Consider the following 17,624-nt stretch of genomic DNA (forward strand, 5'->3'; position numbering starts at 1 on the left):
GCTACTTTGAAGTTCAGAAGCTGACTGACATTTAGATCCTGGAGATTTTTCATCTTTCTCTTTATTTAAGAGCCATTTGAATCCTTCTGTTTGTCACAGGCAGGAACTTTGATCTCAGTGTCACAGGCAGGACTGATTTCCATAGGAGAGAGCGTTCAAGGCAGGATCTGCAAGTGCTCAGCTGCTTTCTCCTGCTGCCCTGGGAGCTCAGTGTACAGCTGGATTAGTGTGGCATTGGAATCCCTGCTAATTAGCCATTTAAACCTCCTCCCCATCCCTCCTCTGGCCTGCTTTTCTCTTCTGTGTTGTAGATCCTGCCCTTTGGATCCCAGGGTGGGGGTTGGGTTGGGTTGGGTTGGTTGTGTTGGGGGTGGTTGTTTAGTTTGTTGGCTGGACTGAACAGTGTGGGGCAGGTGGCTGCTGCTCACTGGTTGTGGTTGACCTTTAGGTTTTCCAGCAATGTAGAGATGAGAATTGATGGGACCCCAGCACAAGAGGGACCTGCAGCTGATGGAGTGGATCCAGAGGAGGCCACAAAGATGATCAGAGGGCTGGGGAGCCTCCCTCCTGGGGACAGGCTGAGGGAGCTGGGGCTGTTTAGCCTGGAGAAGGTTCCAGGGGGAGCTCAGAGCAGCCTGCCAGTACCTGGTGCTACAGGGAGGCTGAGGAAGGGCTGTTCAGAAGGGGCTGTGGGGATGGGATGAGAGGCAATGGTTTGAACCTGGAGCAGGGCAGAGTTAGGTTGGGCATCAGGAGGGTGTGCTGCACAGTGAGGGTGGGGAGAGACTGGCACAGGCTGCCCAGGGAGGTGCTTGAGGCCCTATCCATGGAGACATTCCAGATCAGGCTTGCTGTGGCCCTGGGCAGCCTGCTCTGGCTGGAGCTGTCCCTGCTGGGTGCAGGGGGTTGGACAGGAGGAGCTTTGGGGCTCCCTTCCAACCTGAGGCCATCTGGGGCAATGTGCAATCCCAGAGTTCTTCATCTCCCAGCTTATTGCTGCAGGTTCATTTGCACAGCCCCATCCTCAGCAGGTCCCTGGGACATGGCCCTGAGACAAGCCAGGGCAGAGGGTGCTGCTCAGGGGCTGGTTTGAGCTCTGGGGGGCTGCTGACCCCCATGGAGCTGCTGCTGCACTGCTGCTTGTTTCAGGTTGCTTCTTACTGGGCAGGTTGGGTGAGGTCCCAGCTTGCATGCAGGGGAGCAGGTTCCCTTCAGGCCTTCTGCACAGGCTTCCAATGTTTCTGTCTCCTTGTTGCCCAGTGCAGCCCCATCCCCCCAGCAGAAGTGGGGCTGTGGGGAGGGTTGGCTGCTGCTGGCTGGGGGGCAGGTCTCAGCCAGCACTTTGCAGGCAGCTGGCTGCTGGCTGTGTGTTTTGGGAAGGCTTTGCAACATCTGGGAGCAATTCCCTGACTGGCTGCTGGGAATGTGCATTATTGCTATTGGCTGCCAGTGATGTCAGAGCTTCTGAGAGGCTTCCCCCCCCTTCCCCTTCTCTATTATCTGGGTGCCAGCAGATTGTGTTCATCCTGGTTCAGCTGCTGCACTGGCAGTTGCAGTTGATGTGTTGGGGTAGAACCACTGAAGCCTTCCACACAGGAGCTTTAGGGCTGGTGGATGATCTTCAGCTGAGGGCATTGTGGCCTCCTGGCACAGAAAGGAGGCAGTGGGTGAGAGTGCACAGGAGCAGAGTGCTGTGGATCCCTTCTGTGTAAAATGAGCAGGTTCCAGGGTCTGCTGCTCCTCTCCCCACACTCAGGCATCTGCTGAGCAGCTGAGTGATCCCACAGGAGGAAATAGAGAGCTGTGCATGAAGTCTGACCCCCACTGAAGAGGACACTGCCACAGGAGTGTATCTCCTTCCATGACATTTGGGGCTTGTAGAGAAGGGAAGTGGGATCACTCCAAATGTTCCCAAGCTTTGGGGGTCCTGAGTGAGTTGTTAGGGATGGAGCTGAGTCCTGGTGGAGGAGAATTAGATTCCTCTGAGGGGTAGCTGGAGTGCTGGGATCAGCATGAGACAGAGATGGGGAAGGAACAAACTGATTAGAATAGAATCCTAGAGGGGTTTGGGTTGGAAGGGACCTTAAAGATCATCCCTGCCATGGGGAGGGACCCCCCCTGCTAGACCAGGTCACTGCAGGCCTCATCCAACCTGGCTGTGAGCACTTGCCAGGCTTGAAGCCTCCACAGCTTCTCTGGGCAATCTCCATCTCCCTCTCCCTCTCTCCCTCTCCCCCTCTCTCCCTCTCCCCCTCTCTCCCTCTCCCTCTCCCTCTCTCCCTCTCCCCCTCTCTCCCTCTCCCCCTCTCTCCCTCTCCCTCTCCCCCTCTCTCCCTCTCCCTCTCCCCCTCTCTCCCTCTCCCCCTCTCTCCCTCTCCCCCTCTCCCTCTCCCCCAGAGGAAGCTGTTGCTCAAGCTGTTCCTTTCAGCCTGCCAGAGCAGCTGGTTCCCAAGCTAGAGCAGCTCCTTCCTGCCTTCTCTGACAGCCTCTGGTCAGGGCTGGGAGCAAACCCCAGACAAAGGCACCGCAGAGGATTTCTTGTCGCTAAAACAAACATCAGGTTCCTGCTAGGCCTGCACAAAGCCTTCTAGCAGTGTGGAGTCCCCTTGCCTTTGAGAGAACTCCTGCTGGCATGAAGGGCCTCATCAGTCAGTCCTTTTGTGCAATTGGTCCTCAGGGAGCAGCCTTCATGGGGCTAATGGGCCAGGGCTGTGAAGCTTTGCCTTGGGACTGGGGATGCCTGGGACTTGATAGGAAGTAATTGCTTTCAACTGGGAGATGAATGTGGCTGCTCTGAAGCTGCTGTCAGAAACACAAACGGGCCTTTTGGGGTATTTCTGTAGTTACTCTTAGCAGTCCCTTACCTCTCCCTGAGCTGAGAGCAACATCAAGAGCTGCTGCTCTCAGCAGGAGCCAGAGCTGAGCCTCTGCAGTTTGCCTGCCCACAGACTGATAAATATTTAGCCAGAGGAGAGCATGAGAGCAGAGTGTACCAATGTTTGCTCTTCCACCTTCCCAGCCTGGTTCTTGTTGGCTGCTGTCTTCAGCCATGAATGTTTAACAGAGCTGGCCTGCTGCCTCTGTGAGTTTAAGATGTCTGCTGAGTGGTGAACCCTGTAAAAGGCCCTGCCACAAGGAAATGAAAACCAGGAGTGAATGTGGTGCAGAGCAGAGGAAAGGAAATCAAACCTCTACCAGTAGCACTGATGGGAAGGAAATGAAGCTCTGCTGACTCTGTTCACCAGGCTCTGGCTGGGGAGCTGAAGGTTTGCTTCCATTTGAGGTTCACAGAGTGCACCAGGAGGGAGCTGCAACACTGCAGCAGGCTGCCCAGGGAGGTGGTTGGGGCTCCATCCCTGGAGATATTCAAGGTCAGGCTGGGCAGGGCTCTGAGCAACCTGAGCTAGTGGAGGATGTCCCTGCTGAGTGCAGGGGGCTTGGGCTGGGTGAGCCTTGGAGGTCCCTTCCAACCCAAACCTCTCTATGCCTATGCTGTTACCCAAGCAGCATCCAGTGTGATGGGATGAAGTGAGCCAGCAGTTGCAATTGGCTCCACACTTCTCTGTTAACTGCCTCCATGTGCAGCACATGGAAGCCATCCCTGTGCCAGGCTGCAGTGCAACCCTTTGGGGTGGGAGCCCAGCAGCTGTCCTGCAGCCCACAGGCATGCTCCTCAGCAGCACACAGTGCAAGTGAAGAGAGGGATTACAGTGCTGCTGCAGGGGCTGAAATACAGTGATCAGGGCTGGCTCCTGGCCAGCAAGCTGAGGTTGACACTCTGTTTTTTGTTCTGGTGGGAACACAGTGAGGAGGCTGTGGTGTGGCAGCCCAGGAGTGCATTATCTCCCCCATTCACTTTTGGAGGGGTTTATTCCTGCCAGAGCTTGGCAAGGAAGAGGACAAAACTTTCTGTTCAAGCTGGTAAGATACTGCAGGATGTCATAGTGTCATAGTGTCACAGTGGCAGTCAGGGTTGGAAGGGACCACAAGGATCATCTACAGATTGACAGAGTGTCACTTGCTGGAAGGGATAGGATAGGATAGGATGGAATGGAATGGAATGGAATGGAATGGAATGGAATAGAATAGAATAGAATAGAATAGAATAGAATAGAATAGAATAGAATAGAATAGAATAGAATAGAATAGAATAGAATAGAATTAACCAGGTTGGAAAAGACCTCAGAGCTCATCCAGTCCAACCTCTCACCCAACACCATCTGATCAACTAAACCATGGCACCAAGTGCCTCATCCAGGCTCTTCCTAAGCACCTCTAGGGATGGGGACTCCACCACCTCCCTGGGCAGCACATCCCAGTGGCCAATCTCTTTTGCTGGGAAGAATTTCCTAACATCCAGCCTGAACCTCCCCTGGCACAGCTTGAGACTGTGTCCTCTTGTTCTGGTGCTGCTTGCCTGGGAGAAGAGACCAACCCCCACCTGGCTACAACCTCCCTTCAGGGAGTTGGAGAGAGCAAGAAGGTCTCCCCTGAGCCTCCTCTTCTGCAGGCTAAGCAACCCCAGCTCCCTCAGCCTCTCCTCCCAGGGCTGTGCTCCAGACCCCTCCCCAGCCTCATTGCCCTTCTCTGGACACCTTCCAGCATCTCAACCTCTTTCCTAACCTGAGGGTCCCAGAACTGGCCACAGGCCTCCAGGTGTGGCCTGAGCAGTGCTGAGCACAGGGGCCTGGTGGCTGTGGATGTAGTCTACCTGGACCTCAGCAAGGCCTTTGCCACCATCCCCCACAGCAAACTGCTGGCCAAGCTGTCAGCCCCTGGCTTGGACAGCAGCAACTCTGAGCTGGGTTAGGAACTGGCTGGAGGCTGAGCCCAGAGAGTGGTGGTGAATGGTGCCACAGCCAGCTGGCAGCAGTGCTGTGCCCCAGGGATCAGTGCTGGGCCCCAGCCTGGTCAATATCTTCACTGATGATCTGATTCCCTACTGCTCTCTTGGGGGGGGTTTTGGTCCTTTGCTCTGCTGCCCCCCATCTCCACTCTTCCAGATTCCAAGTAGTGAAGTCATAAGCAGCTTGGCAAGGGGAGGTGTTGCCTCTGTCCCTTCAGGAGCTGCAATGTGTCTGAGTTCAGTGGCAGTGAAGTGATTCAAGCTGAGAAGTGTCATTGCCTGAATGCAGCTGAAGGATCAGTGTGGGGATTCCTGCAGCCCTCTTGCCTTTGGAATGGAGGTGGCACAGTCTGAGGCTCTCTGTGACTCCAAAGCCCACTGCAGGTCAATCAGAAGCAGGTAGCCAGGGCCTTATCCTCCAGGAAATCACAGCCCAGAGGCCATATTCACAAAGGAGCTGCTTTGCTGCAGGGGATTTTGCCTCTGCTCAGAAGGGGCTGTGGGGATGGGATGAGAGGCAATGGTTTGAAACTGGAGCAGGGAAGAATTAGGTGGGCATCAGGAGGAAGCTCTGCACAGTGAGAGTGGTGAGAACAGACTGCCCAGGGGTGTGCTTGAGGCCCTATCCATGGAGACATTCCAGATCAGGCTTGCTGTGGCCCTGAGCAGCCTGCTCTGGTTGGAGCTGTCCCTGCTGGGTGCAGGGGGTTGGACAGGAGGAGCTTTGGGCCTCTGCTCAGCAGCTGCAGCCAGGATCAGGCTCTTGGGTTTGCCTTCATAAGGGGCTCTGCATCACCAAGGCTTCTCCCTCCAGGAGCAGGGCAGCACTGAGGAGCAAATATCCTGCAATATGGGAAGGATTTGTCTTGTTGGCTCCTCTCCTGATCAAGCTCAGCTTTGAGGCAAGTGTTGCCATCAGCAGAAAGGCTCCAAAGGAGGAAGATGTTTGCCTGCTTTCAAAGAGCTGGGGCCAGGTGCTTGTTTGCATAGCTTGATGGAGTTGAGAGTGTGAAGGGTGAGGGGCTGTGGGGATCCTGCCTACACACACTTCCTTTTCATTTGCTCCTTTTTATCCCTTGGATTGAGTTTGGAGAGTTGCACAGAGATTCCCCAGGGGATGAGCCAGGCTCAGAAGCACTCTCACAGCTCCCACATGCTTTCTAAACATCTCCCATTAACTTCCCCACCTGAAAGAAAGGAACCTTAATTACCAAGTTATTAGGAAGGCTCATCTCATTTTTCTCCCCCTTCAGTCTTTCCTCCCTCTCTCTTGCTTTGGTGATAAGGGTTTGAATAATGCAGCTGTCTCCATGTGGTGCTGGAGAAGGGTTTTGTCTTCAGGCAGTTCCTTTCTGACAGCCTCTGTGTGTTTGCCTTCACATGTTTATGGTTTGTGCTCCTAGGAGTAGCTGACTGCATCCTGAGCACCAACCCTTTCTATCCTCCTCCCTCTCCAGCCCCTTCCTTAACAGCCAGCATCTCCCTGCTGATTGTACTACAATTAAGCCTTGCTAATTAACCACTTAGAGGTGGAATCTCTTTCACAGAGTCATGGAATGGGTTGGGTTGGAAGGGCTCTTGAAGATCAGCCAGTTCCAACCCCACTGCCACAGGCAGGGACACCTCCCACCAGCCCAGGGTGCTCAAGGCCTCATCCAGTCCAGGGAGGGGACATCCACAACCTCCCTGGGCAGCCTGTGCCAGAGCCTCCCCACCCTCACTGGAAAGAATTTCTTCCTAATTTTCAGTCTCAGTCTGCCCTCCTCAAGCTTCAATCCATTCCCTCTCATCCTAGCCCTCCAAGCCCTTGTCCAAAGTCCCTCCCCAGCTCTCCTGTAGGCCCCTGTCAGGCACTGGCAGGCTGCTCTAAGGTCTCCCTGGAGCCTTCTCCATGCTGAAGAGCCCCAGCTCTCTCAGCCTGTCCCCCCAGGGGAGGTTCTGCAGCCCTCTGCTCATCTTTGTGGCCTCCTTTGGACCCCCCCCAGCAGCTCCAGGTGCCTCTCTTGCTGGGGGCAGCAGGGCTGGCCACAGTGCTGAGGGGCAGCAGAGCAGAGGGGCAGAATCCCAGTCTCTTCTGGAGGGCTGGTTCTTCCACAGCTGAGAAAGCTGAGACCTTTTTGCCTCTTGGAGAAAGTTAATAACCTGTGTAATTATTTGAGCATTTATTTAATTAAAGACCTTCTAATGATGCTGTGTAAAGAGACTCAGCCAAGTGATTAGGTGGCTCAGGGGACTGGTAATAGGATCTAAACCTTTTCACCTCCAGGGCACTCCTTCAAGCCTGGTTGCTGTTGGCAGTGGCCAGGAAGTGTTGTGTGTGGTCAGTGGACTGTTGAAGTAGAGGAAGCACTTTTAGCTTCCTTTCTGAGTCTGTTTGTCTGCTGATTAAAGATGTCTCTCTGGGCACACTGAGGGGAGATGGCATGATTGAAGAGGCTGAATGGGCTGAAGCTTGAGGAGGGCAGATTGAGACTGGGGATGAGGAAGAGATTCATTCCAGTGAGGGTGGTGAAACTCTGGAACAGGTTGCCCAGGGGAGGTTGTGGATACAGAACACAGAATTAGCCAGGTTGGAAAAGACCTCAGAGATCATCAAGTCCAACCTAGCACCCAGCACCATCTGATCAACCAAACTATGGCACTGAGTGCCTCATCCAGGCTCTTCTTAAACACCTCCAGGGATGGAGACTCCACCACCTCCCTGGGCAGCACATCCCCAGGGCCAATCTCCCTTCCTATGAAGAACTTCTTCCTAACATCCAGCCTAAACCTCCCCTGACACAGCTTGAGACTGTGTCCTCTTGTTCTGGTGCTGGGTGCCTGGGAGAAGAGACCAACCCCCAGCTGGCTCCAACCTCCCTTCAGGGAGCTGGAGAGAGCAAGAAGGTCTCCCCTGAGCCTCCTCTTCTGCAGGCTAAGCAACCCCAGCTCCCTCAGCCTCTCCTCCCAGGGCTGTGCTCCAGACCCCTCCCCAGCTTTGTTGCCTCCTCCCTGGAGGTGTTCAAGGCCTTGAGCAGCCTGGGCTAGTGGGAGGTGTCCCTGCCCATGGCAGGGGTTTGGAGCTGGATGATCCTGAAGGTCCCTCCCACCCCAGGCCATTCCATGAGATGCTCTCCTGCTTTCCATGGCATGAGTGGAAAGTGACTTTTTCTATCTTCATCTCTGCTGTAAGGGAACATCAGGAGACAAAATGGAGACAAAAGATGCAGGTATGATGAGCAGCAGGAGTCAGTTCCTTCCCCTGAAGTGTGGGGCTGGTGAGGTTTGCTGGGTTTGGGCTTTCGTTCAGACTCTTAAGAGAAGATGGTGGCAGCTCTGAGGCTGGGAATTGGTCCAGAGCAGGTTGTGCTCTCTCAGGTCTGCTTTGGGCAGCTCAGAGAGCTGCTGGAATGACAAGCCACCAGCAGAAGTGCACTCCCTGCCTGGTGTGCTGTTCTGTGCTTAGATGAGAGTCATCCTGTGGTGCCTGCAGGAATATTGAGCAGGTTTTCATGTTGAGATTGAATGTAACCTGATTAATGGAAGCCTGGCAGCCATCCATGCACACAGGCACTGAGCACTTCCTCTCTTTCCCCTTAGATCTCACAGATTATTTAGCAAAGCAGTGGCTGAGCACCTCCTGTCACAAGGTACAAGAGTATCATAGACTGCTAAGGCTTGGAAGGGACCTGTGGAGGTCTTTGAGTCCAAGCCCCCTGCCAGAGCAGGATCAGCCAGGGCAGGTCACACAGGAACACAGCCAGGTGGGTTTGGAAAGCCTCCAGAGCAGGAGACTCCACAACCTCCCTGGGCAGCCTGCTCCAGGGCTCCTGCAGCCTCCCAGCAAAGAAGTTTCTCCTCATGTCGAGGTGGAACCTCCTCTGTGCCAGTTTGTATCCACTGCCTCTTGTCCTGCTGCTGGGTACCACTGGGAAGAAGCTGACACCTGCCCCTCAGCTGTGTATGAACACTAAAAAGGATCTCTCAGTGTGAGACCAAGGCCAAGACACCTTTAGCCTGGAGAAGAGGAGGCTCAGGGGAGACCTTCTTGCTCTCTCCAGCTCCCTGAAGGGAGGTTGTAGCCAGCTGGGGCTTGGTCTCTCCTCCCAGGCAAGCAGCACCAGAACAAGAGGACACAGTCTCAAGCTGTGCCAGGGGAGGTTTAGGCTGGAGGGGAGGAAGAAATTCTTCCCAGCAAGAGAGATTGGCCCTTGGGATGTGCTGCCCAGGGGGGTGGTGGAGTCCCCATCCCTGGAGGTGTTCAGGAGGGCATTGGATGTGGCACTGGGAGCCGTGGTTGGGTTGTCAGGAGGTGCTGGGTGATAGGTTGGACTCCATGATCCCTGAGGTCTTTTCCAACCTGGCTGGTTCTGTGATTCTATGGTTCTGCCAGAGTGTGCCAAGTGTGTGCAAGTCTCTCTGCTTTCTGTTGGCAGCTGGTCCTGGCTGAGAGCTCCCACTCTGACACCGGCTCCCAGTGCACCGAGAGCCACCCGGAGCTGCCGCCGGCCCTCGAGCGGACAGGAGGCATCGGAGACTCCCGGCCTCCCTCCTTCCAGTAAGAGCAACCTGCCCTCTTCTTCCTGCTCCTCTGAACCCCCAGAACATGCACTTCCTGCCTGCTTCTCCCCCACATTTCTCCCTGCTGTTACTGTTACTGGCAGAAACAAGCAATGCACTTGCTGGCTGCCAGGAGCTGAGAGGGGAGTGGGAAGGAGAGCCAAAGCTGTGCTGTTCCTTCAGTACTTCTGTGCTGTGTGTCACACAGCAGCTCTGCTGGGGAGAGACCTGCAAGATCATCCTCTCCAGTCTTAGACCCAGCACTGCAAGCTCACCACTAAACCATGGCCCTCAGCACCACATCTCCAGGGCTTTTCAACCCCTCCAGGGATGAGGACTCCACCACTGCCCTGGGCAGCCTGTCCCAGGCCTTGACAGCCCAGAAATTGTTCCTCCTGTCCAACCTAATCCTCCCCTGCTGCAACTTGAGGCTGTTTCCTCTGGTCCTGTCACTTGCTGCTTGGCAATCATATGCTTCCATTGTTGCCTGGGATGTGAGTTGCCTGGAAGAGCCCTTGGTGATGTGCCTGAGGCTTTCAAGGGTAGATGCCTTCTGGAGGGGACAAGAAAGGCTGGGAAATGCTAAGGCTCCCTGGCTGCGTCTTGCAAGAGCTTTACTGCCCTCCTGTGGTCAGCAGCTGCTTCATCCTGACAGGGAGAGGCTAGCAGGGTGCAGTCATGTGGCCTGCAAGCACAGCTACTTCTTTGTCTTCCTGACCTGGACCTGCAGTCAGAGCTGCAAGATCAAGAAAGAAATAAAGGCATTGGAAGCTGGGCTGGGGGCTGGAAGCTGGGCTGGGGGCTGGGGGCTGGAAGCTGGGCTGGGGGCTGGAAGCTGGGCTGGAGGCTGTGTTTGTGAAGCCACTCACTGCTGCTCCCTCTGTCTGCTCAGGCTGATGCTATCTAAGCTGTGCTCAGCTGCTGCCCCTTCCTCTCTTGCAGGCTTGTAAAAGCCTTGTACCTCCATGCCAGCAGTCAGCACAGTGCTGCAGGTGATGCCACTTCTGTAGTGCAGAGCAAATGTGGGTAAACTCAACTGGCTCAGCTGTGAGAGAGGCAAGAGGGCCAGCTGGGAGGTTCCTCTTGCAGCCTTTGTTAGGGTATGGGGCTGGTTCAAGTGATGAATGAGAGGAAACAGCTTGGAATTGTGCCAGGGGAGGCTTGAGTTGGAGATGGGGAAACATTTTGCTGCAGGAGTGGTCAGGGACTGGAAGAGGCTGCCCAGGGAGGTGGTGGAGTCCCCAGCCCTGGAGCTGTTCAAGGAATGTGAGGCCGTGGTGGTGCTGGGTTGAAGGTTGGAGTGGATGATCTCAGAGAGCTTTTCCAACCCCAGCAGCTCTCTGCTTGCACGGTTCTGTACAGCAGCTCTCTGCAGGTGGGTTGAGCCTGGGAAGGATCCCGTGGTGGAAAGCAGCAGCAGCAGCAGCGGTCAGCAGCAGCAGCAGCGGTCAGCAGCAGCAGCGGTCAGCAGATGGCGCTGCTGAGCTGGCAGAGCCTCTCGGGGCCGCCTTCGGGAGCTGTCCCTCTCCCCAGCTGCCCTGGGCTGCAGCACTGCTGCCGCTGGCAGCTCTTCAGCACAGACTTGCGTTCTGGCAGCTTTGCTGGGGCTTGGAGCCTGCCCTCAGCTGTGTTCTTGAATGCCAGCCTGGATTTCCCAACGTGCAGGGTGGGCAAGTCAGCACACCTCAGGAGCAGAGAGTGTGTGGGTGTGCAGAAAGCTGCTCAGCAGCCCTCCACAATCTGGCACCCCACAGATGTGCTTCCACAGCCACCAGCTCCGGGTCCAGCTTCCACAGGAGCCCAAGGGAAGCACCAGTTCCCACTGGGCAGTGTGCATGGCAGAGTGTTCCAGCCCAACCATTCCATGCTGCTGTGAATCTGCTCAGCTGTCAGCCCAGCACATGGGGATCACAGAACTGGTGAGGCTGGAAGAAACCTTTGAGATCCTCAAGTGCCACCACTCACCTGGAGCTCACAATGCCCCCACTGCTGATAAGCTGCTCCCACTCAGCCACAGTCCCTTTTCTTAGCCCATTAGTAGGGTTTGCTCCCTATGGAAATCACATGCAACAGCCTCATGGCTGCTTTTGCACTGTGATAGACCTTGGGCAGTTGCAGGGCATTGACACTGAACTGTTTTCAGGTAGGTCTTGGGGGAGCAGAGCAGAGCAGGGGGAGCAGAGCAGGGCAGGGGGAGCAGGGCAGGGGGAGCAGAGCAGGGGGAGCAGAGCAGGGCAGGGGGAGCAGAGCAGTGCAGGGGGAGCAGGGCAGGGGGAGCAGAGCAGTGCAGGGGGAGCAGTGCAGGGGGAGCAGAGCAGGAGGTGCAGAGCAGTGCAGGGGGAGCAGAGCAGAGCAGGGGGAGCAGAGCAGTGCAGGGGGAGCAGAGCAGGGCAGGGGGAGCAGGGCAGGGGGAGCAGAGCAGAGCAGGGGGAGCAGAGCAGTGCAGGGGGAGCAGTGCAGGGGGAGCAGAGCAGAGCAGGGGGAGCAGAGCAGGAGGTGCAGAGCAGTGCAGGGGGAGCAGAGCAGAGCGGGGGGAGCAGTGCAGGGGGAGCAGAGCAGAGCAGGAGGTGCAGAGCAGTGCAGGGGGAGCAGAGCAGGGCGGGGGGAGCAGAGCAGTGCAGGGGGAGCAGAGCAGTGCAGGGGGAGCAGGGCAGGGGGAGCAGAGCAGGGCAGGGGGAGCAGAGCAGTGCAGGGGGAGCAGGGCAGGGGGAGCAGAGCAGGGCAGGGGGAGCAGAGCAGAGCAGGGGGAGCAGAGCAGTGCAGGGTGAGCAGAGCAGTGCAGTGGGAGCAGAGCAGGGCAGGGTGAGCAGTGCAGGGCAGGGGTGAGCAGAGCAGGGCAGGGGGAGCAGAGCAGAGCAGGGGGAACAGATCAGGGCAGGGGGAGCAGAGCAGTGCAGGGTGAGCAGAGCAGTGCAGTGGGAGCAGAGCAGTGCAGGGGGAGCAGAGCAGTGCAGGGGGAGCAGAGCAGTGCAGGGGGAGCAGAGCAGGGTGAGCAGAGCAGGGCAGGGGGAGCAGTGCAGGGGGAGCAGAGCAGGGCAGGGGGAGCAGAGCAGAGCAGGGGGAGCAGAGCAGGGTGAGCAGAGCAGGGCAGGGGGAGCAGAGCAGTGCAGGGTGAGCAGAGCAGGGTGAGCAGAGCAGGGCAGGGGGAGCAGAGCAGTGCAGGGTGAGCAGAGCAGGGCAGGGTGAGCAGAGCAGGGCAGGCTGTGGGACCTTCCGGTGCTGCCCCAAAGCCTGCAGCTCCTCACTAACTGTTTTGTGACTTGTAAAGCAGCATGCTCACGACTGGGGTCTGGAAGAGGTGACTCCAGCCTCTCTCCCTGTTTGTTCCCTGACAGCCCCAACGCAGCCAGCAGCCGAGATGGCCTGGACAACGACACCGGCACCGAGTCGGTCGTTAGCCACCGGCGGGACAGGCACCGCCGGCGGAACCGAGAAGGCCACGAGGAGGGTGAGTCCTGCTCCCTCCCCACCACCCTCCCCTTCCTCCCTTAGAAACAAGCCATTCTTCTGCTCAGCTTTGCAGAGCAGCAGCTCCTTGCCTTTGCAGAGAAGCAGCGTGGCTGCATTCTTGCCTGCTCCCAGGGGCTGTCATTATTTTAATGGACTCATTTGGTAATTGCCTGGAAAGCCTTTGAAGCTTCAGTGTTTTCCAGGAGGGCTGCACAGCCCCACAGTGAAGTGGCAGGCAGGTTCTTTTTGATGGTATACAGAACTTTCTGGAGGATTAGAAGGTGATTAGCTGGGAGAGGAAGAACAGCACACCCAGTTCTGAGCTCTACACCTGTCAGGGCTGGATGGGCTCCCCATCAGCCCAGGCTGCTCATTTCCAGGTGGCTGAGGTGTTAGGAGTTTGTGCAGGGCAGGCAGCTTGGGACCTTTAGCATTTTAGAGCTGGCTACCCTGAGCCCAGATCCTCTGAAACAGTTTCTGTTGGCTTCTCTAGGTTTACACAGCTTCACAGGTGGCCTCAGGTTGGAAGAGAGCCTCAAAGCTCATCCTGTCCAACCCCCTGCACTCAGCAGGGACAGCTCCAGCTAGAGCAGGCTGCACAGGGCCACACCAAGTCTGATCTTGAATGTCTCCAGGGACAGAGCCTCAAGCACCTCCCTGGGCAGCCTGTTCCAGTGTTTCACCACTCTCACTGTGCAGAGCTTCCTCCTGATGTCCATCCTAACTCTGTCCTGCTCCAGTTTCAAACCATTGCCCCTTGTCCTATCCCCACAGCCCCTTCTGAACAGCCCCTCCCCAGCCTGCCTGTAGGTCCCCTTTAGATATTGAAATGCATCTCAAAGGTCTCCCTGGAGCCTTCTCTTCCCAGGCAGCACAGCCCCAACTCTCTCAGCCTGTCCCCTGATCATCTTTGTGGCCCTCCTCTGGACCTGCTCCAGCAGCTCCAGGTCTCTCTTGTGTTGGAGGCTCCACAGCTGGACACAGTGCTCCAGGTGAGGGCTCAGCAGAGCAGAGCAGAGTGTCAGGAGGGCTGAGTGTCAGGAGGGCTGAGTGTCAGGAGGGAGAGTTTCATCCTGGCACAGCTGCAGCACATTGGCTCTGGAGTTCTTGGGGTTTTATATGCCTAAACAAAGCCAAAGCACAACTAACAAACCAAAGAGCTTCAGCTCCTGCCTCTGCTCTGTACATCAAAGCAAGCCTGGGGTTTCTCATTTGTTGCCAGACAAGAATTTCCAGGTTTAATTAAGAATTAGTGGGTGCCACCCATTGAGTTAAAAAATGGTCCAGAAAATGGACTAGTTGGGCCCAAGAGATGCCTGCACAGGCCTTAGTCACAGCTCCACCCACTGAAGTGTTTGCCTTCAGTTAGAGAACCAGCAGTCACATCCATGCTGTGCCTCAGAGCCACTTAACCCTTCCAGCCTGAAACTGCCCCTGAGTGAGGGAGGGAAAAGTGTTCAGTGGGTGGAGCAGGGAGCTGGCTGCAGGATCCTGGCTGCAGAGCCCTCTGGGGGGTCACAGAGAGAGGCAGAATGCTCCACCAGTGCTGTGTCAGAGCCTTGCTGCAGCTGACCTGCTTGCTGGAGCAGTTTCACCCAGTGCCAGTGCAGATGCTGTCAGCTGTGGAGTGGCTGCTCCAGGCCCAGAGGCTACTTTGCAGGTTGAGTGTTGTGTCCAGTGCTGGGCTCTCCTGTTCTAAGAGAGGCAGAGGACTACTGGAGAGAGGCCAGCAGAGGCTACAAGGATGCTGAGGGGCTTGGAGCATCTCTGAGAGGAGGAAAGGCTGAGAGCCCTGGGGCTGGTGAGCCTGGAGAAGAGCAGCCCCAGAGGGGAGCTGAGCAATGCTGATCAGTATCTGAAGGGTGGGGGCAAGAGGCTGGGGCCAGGCTCTTGTCAGTGGTGCCCAGCAGGCAGTGGGCACATTCTAGCTCTCAGGAGGTTCCACCTAAACATGAGGAAAAGACTCCTTTGCTATGAGGGTGCCTGAGCACTGGAGCAAGCTTCCCTGAGAGACTGTGGAACCTCCTTCTCTGGAGAGCTTCCAACCCCACCTGGCCACTGGGGTCCTGAGCAAGCTGCTGTGGGTGCCCTGCTTCAGCAGGGACCTGATGATCTCCAGAGGTCCCTTCCATGCTGGGATTGTGTGATTGCTCAGGAGCTGTTGCTCAAGCAGGTGAATTTCTTCCTGCTGGAGAGGAGAAAGCAGTTCATCCTTCCCCCTTCAGTGAGAAATGGAATAAAATGTCCTCCTTCTCCTGGCAGTCTGAGCTCTGCTCAGGCAGGGACATGTCACTCAGCAAGGCAAACACTGCCTCTCCTCACAGCACCCTAGGCCTCCCACCTTCTGAAGCAGGCTGTGCCTATGAGCAAGAGGTGAGTTTGGTTGCCATGCACAAGCAAGGACAACTGCTGCAGCAGTCTGGGGGCTCATGGAATACATTGTCTAATGGCCATGATGCTTCTGTGGCTGTCAGCATCTTTGACTTCAACCACCAGGGTGCTGTTCTTGCAGGAGTTGGAGCAGGCCTCCAAAGTGCAGAGGCCAGCACTGTGCCCTGAGCTGCCACTTACAAGAGATTAAAAGCAGAGGTCCTGGAGAAGGGTTTTAAGGCCTCTTCACAGGGACAGTCACACCTCAGCAGAGTCATTCCTCTCTGGAGGCTTCCTGTCTTTGTCTGCAGCACAGCTGGCTGTGGGGAGAGGCCTTGGGAAAGGGCTGGAGGGAGGGCAGCGAGGTTGTGGCACCTGCTTCACAGCTGTTTCAGGGGCAGAAGCTGTGGGCTTGGCATGGTGAGATGGTGGCAAATCCTCCTCTCCCTGCAGAGAGAAGGAAGTGCAGGCAGAGTGTTTGATCTTGTGCTGTAGAGGCTTGCTCAAATAAGTCCCAAATTACAGCTCTGGTGGTTCACAGAGAGGCAGGATGAGGAGCCCCACTGCAGCACTGCTGCACACAGAGCCTTGGTCTCCAGGCAGTGTTGTGCAGAGCAGCCAAGGCTTAAGTACAGTCCTGCCAGCTCAGCAGGCTGCACAATAACTCCTGTTTGGAACTGCTGGTGTGAAGGGAAAGGCAAAAGATTCCACAGCCTGACAGTGAGAATGTCCCTGGATAGCCAGCAAAGGGAAAGGAGCAACTTCTTCCACAAGACAAACGTGAGCAGTGTGCTACAGCCTGCCTTTCAAGCAAGGGGAAGGGAGGAAAGCTTGAGAGCTGCTTCAGTGTGGAGACATGGAGCTAAAGCCTACCCAGCTCAAGTCAGCTTTCTCCTCATTCTGTTGGACCTCTCTTGTTCTAACTTGGGAAAGCTGGAGCGTGGCCCAAAGTGCTAAAGCTGCTCAGTTTTGGAACACCCCCAGGGGTGGGGACTCCACCACCTCCCTGGGCAGCCTGTTCTACTCCCTGAGCACTCTTGCACTGAAGCCATTCCTAAGATCCAAGCTAAACCTCCACTGGAGCAACTCAAGGCTGCTTCCTCTCATCCTGTTTTCAGTTAGTTGAGAGAAGAGGCCAACACCAGCCTCACTCCAGCCTCCTTCCAGGGAGGTGTAAGGAGCAGTGAGGTCTCCTCACAGCCTCCTCTTCTCCAGACTAAACAACCCCATCTCCCTCAGCATCTTCTTGTAAGACCTTCCTGAGAGACTTGAAGGTGTCCAGAGAAGGGCAACAAAGCTGGGGAGGGGTCTGGAGCACAGCCCTGGGAGGGGAGGCTGAGGGAGCTGGGGTTGCTTAGCCTGGAGAAGAGGAGGCTCAGGGGAGACCTTCTTGCTCTCTCCAACTCCCTGAAGGGAGGTTGGAGCCAGGTGGGGGTTGGTCTCTTCTCCCAGGCACCCAGCACCAGAACAAGAGGACAGAGTCTCAAGCTGTGCCAGGGGACGTTTAGGCTGGAGGTGAGAAGAAAGTTCCTCCCAGAAAGAGAGATTGGCCCTGGGGATGTGCTGCCCAGGGAGGTGGTGGAGTCCCCATCCCTGGAGGTGTTCCAGAGGGGATTGGATGTGGCACTGGGAGCCATGGTGTAGCTGTCAGGAGGTGTTGGGTGCCAGCTTGGACTTGATGATCTCTAAGGTCTTTTCCAACCTGGTTGATTCTATGATTCTATGACCTGCTCTCCAAACACCTCACCATCTTTGGTGCCCTTCTGTGTGCCCCAGAAAGGCTCAACCAGCAGGGCTGTGGAGGCTCAGCAGGCAGAGCTGTGGAGGCTCAGCAAGCAGGGCTGTGGAGGCTCAGCAAGCAGGGCTGTGGAGGCTCAGCAAGCAGAGCTGTGGAGGCTCAGCAGGCAGAGCTGTGGAGGCTCAACCAGCAGGGCTGTGGAGGCTCAGCAAGCAGAGCTGTGGAGGCTCAGCAAGCAGGGCTGTGGAGGCTCAGCAAGCAGGGCTGTGGAGGCTCAACCAGCAGGGCTGTGGAGGCTGAACCAGCAGAGCTGTGGAGGCTCAGCAAGCAGAGCTGTGGAGGCTCAGCAAGCAGAGCTGTGGAGGCTCAACCAGCAGAGCTGTGGAGGCTGAACCAGCAGAGCTGTGGAGGCTGAACCAGCAGAGCTGTGGAGGCTCAGCAAGCAGGGCTGTGGAGGCTCAGCAGGCAGAGCTGTGGAGGCTCAGCAGGCAGGGCTGTGGAGGCTCAGCAGGCAGAGCTGTGGAGGCTCAGCAAGCAGGGCTGTGTTTTTTCCCCCCAGGGAGTTCCCTAAGTTCACATCTGCTGGGTTACTCTCAGGCTTCCAGCATGTTTCACACCAAGGGTGCAAGTGGAAGGAAGTTTTGCTCTGGTTCTGCTGCTGTGCTCTCAGTGAGGTTGCTG

The 17,624-nt window shown here is 56.4% G+C and overlaps 1 protein-coding gene across 3 annotated transcripts in view; it reads left to right on the forward strand.

Moving 5' to 3' along the window:
• DVL1 (dishevelled segment polarity protein 1) overlaps positions 1-17,624 on the forward strand; it is an 88,163-nt gene that overhangs the window by 36,570 nt on the left and 33,969 nt on the right. For all 3 annotated transcript variants that reach the window (XM_068158256.1, XM_068158255.1, XM_068158257.1), the window contains exons 3-4: positions 9,262-9,383; positions 12,721-12,833. In XM_068158256.1, the coding sequence (XP_068014357.1) occupies positions 9,262-9,383; positions 12,721-12,833 (235 nt within the window). The remainder of the gene's footprint in view (positions 1-9,261; positions 9,384-12,720; positions 12,834-17,624) is intronic.

The sequence above is a fragment of the Melanerpes formicivorus genome, unplaced genomic scaffold (assembly GCF_026170545.1).
Source record: "Melanerpes formicivorus ecotype bairdi unplaced genomic scaffold, bMelFor1.0.p_v2 SCAF_39, whole genome shotgun sequence".
NCBI lineage: Eukaryota > Metazoa > Chordata > Aves > Piciformes > Picidae > Melanerpes > Melanerpes formicivorus.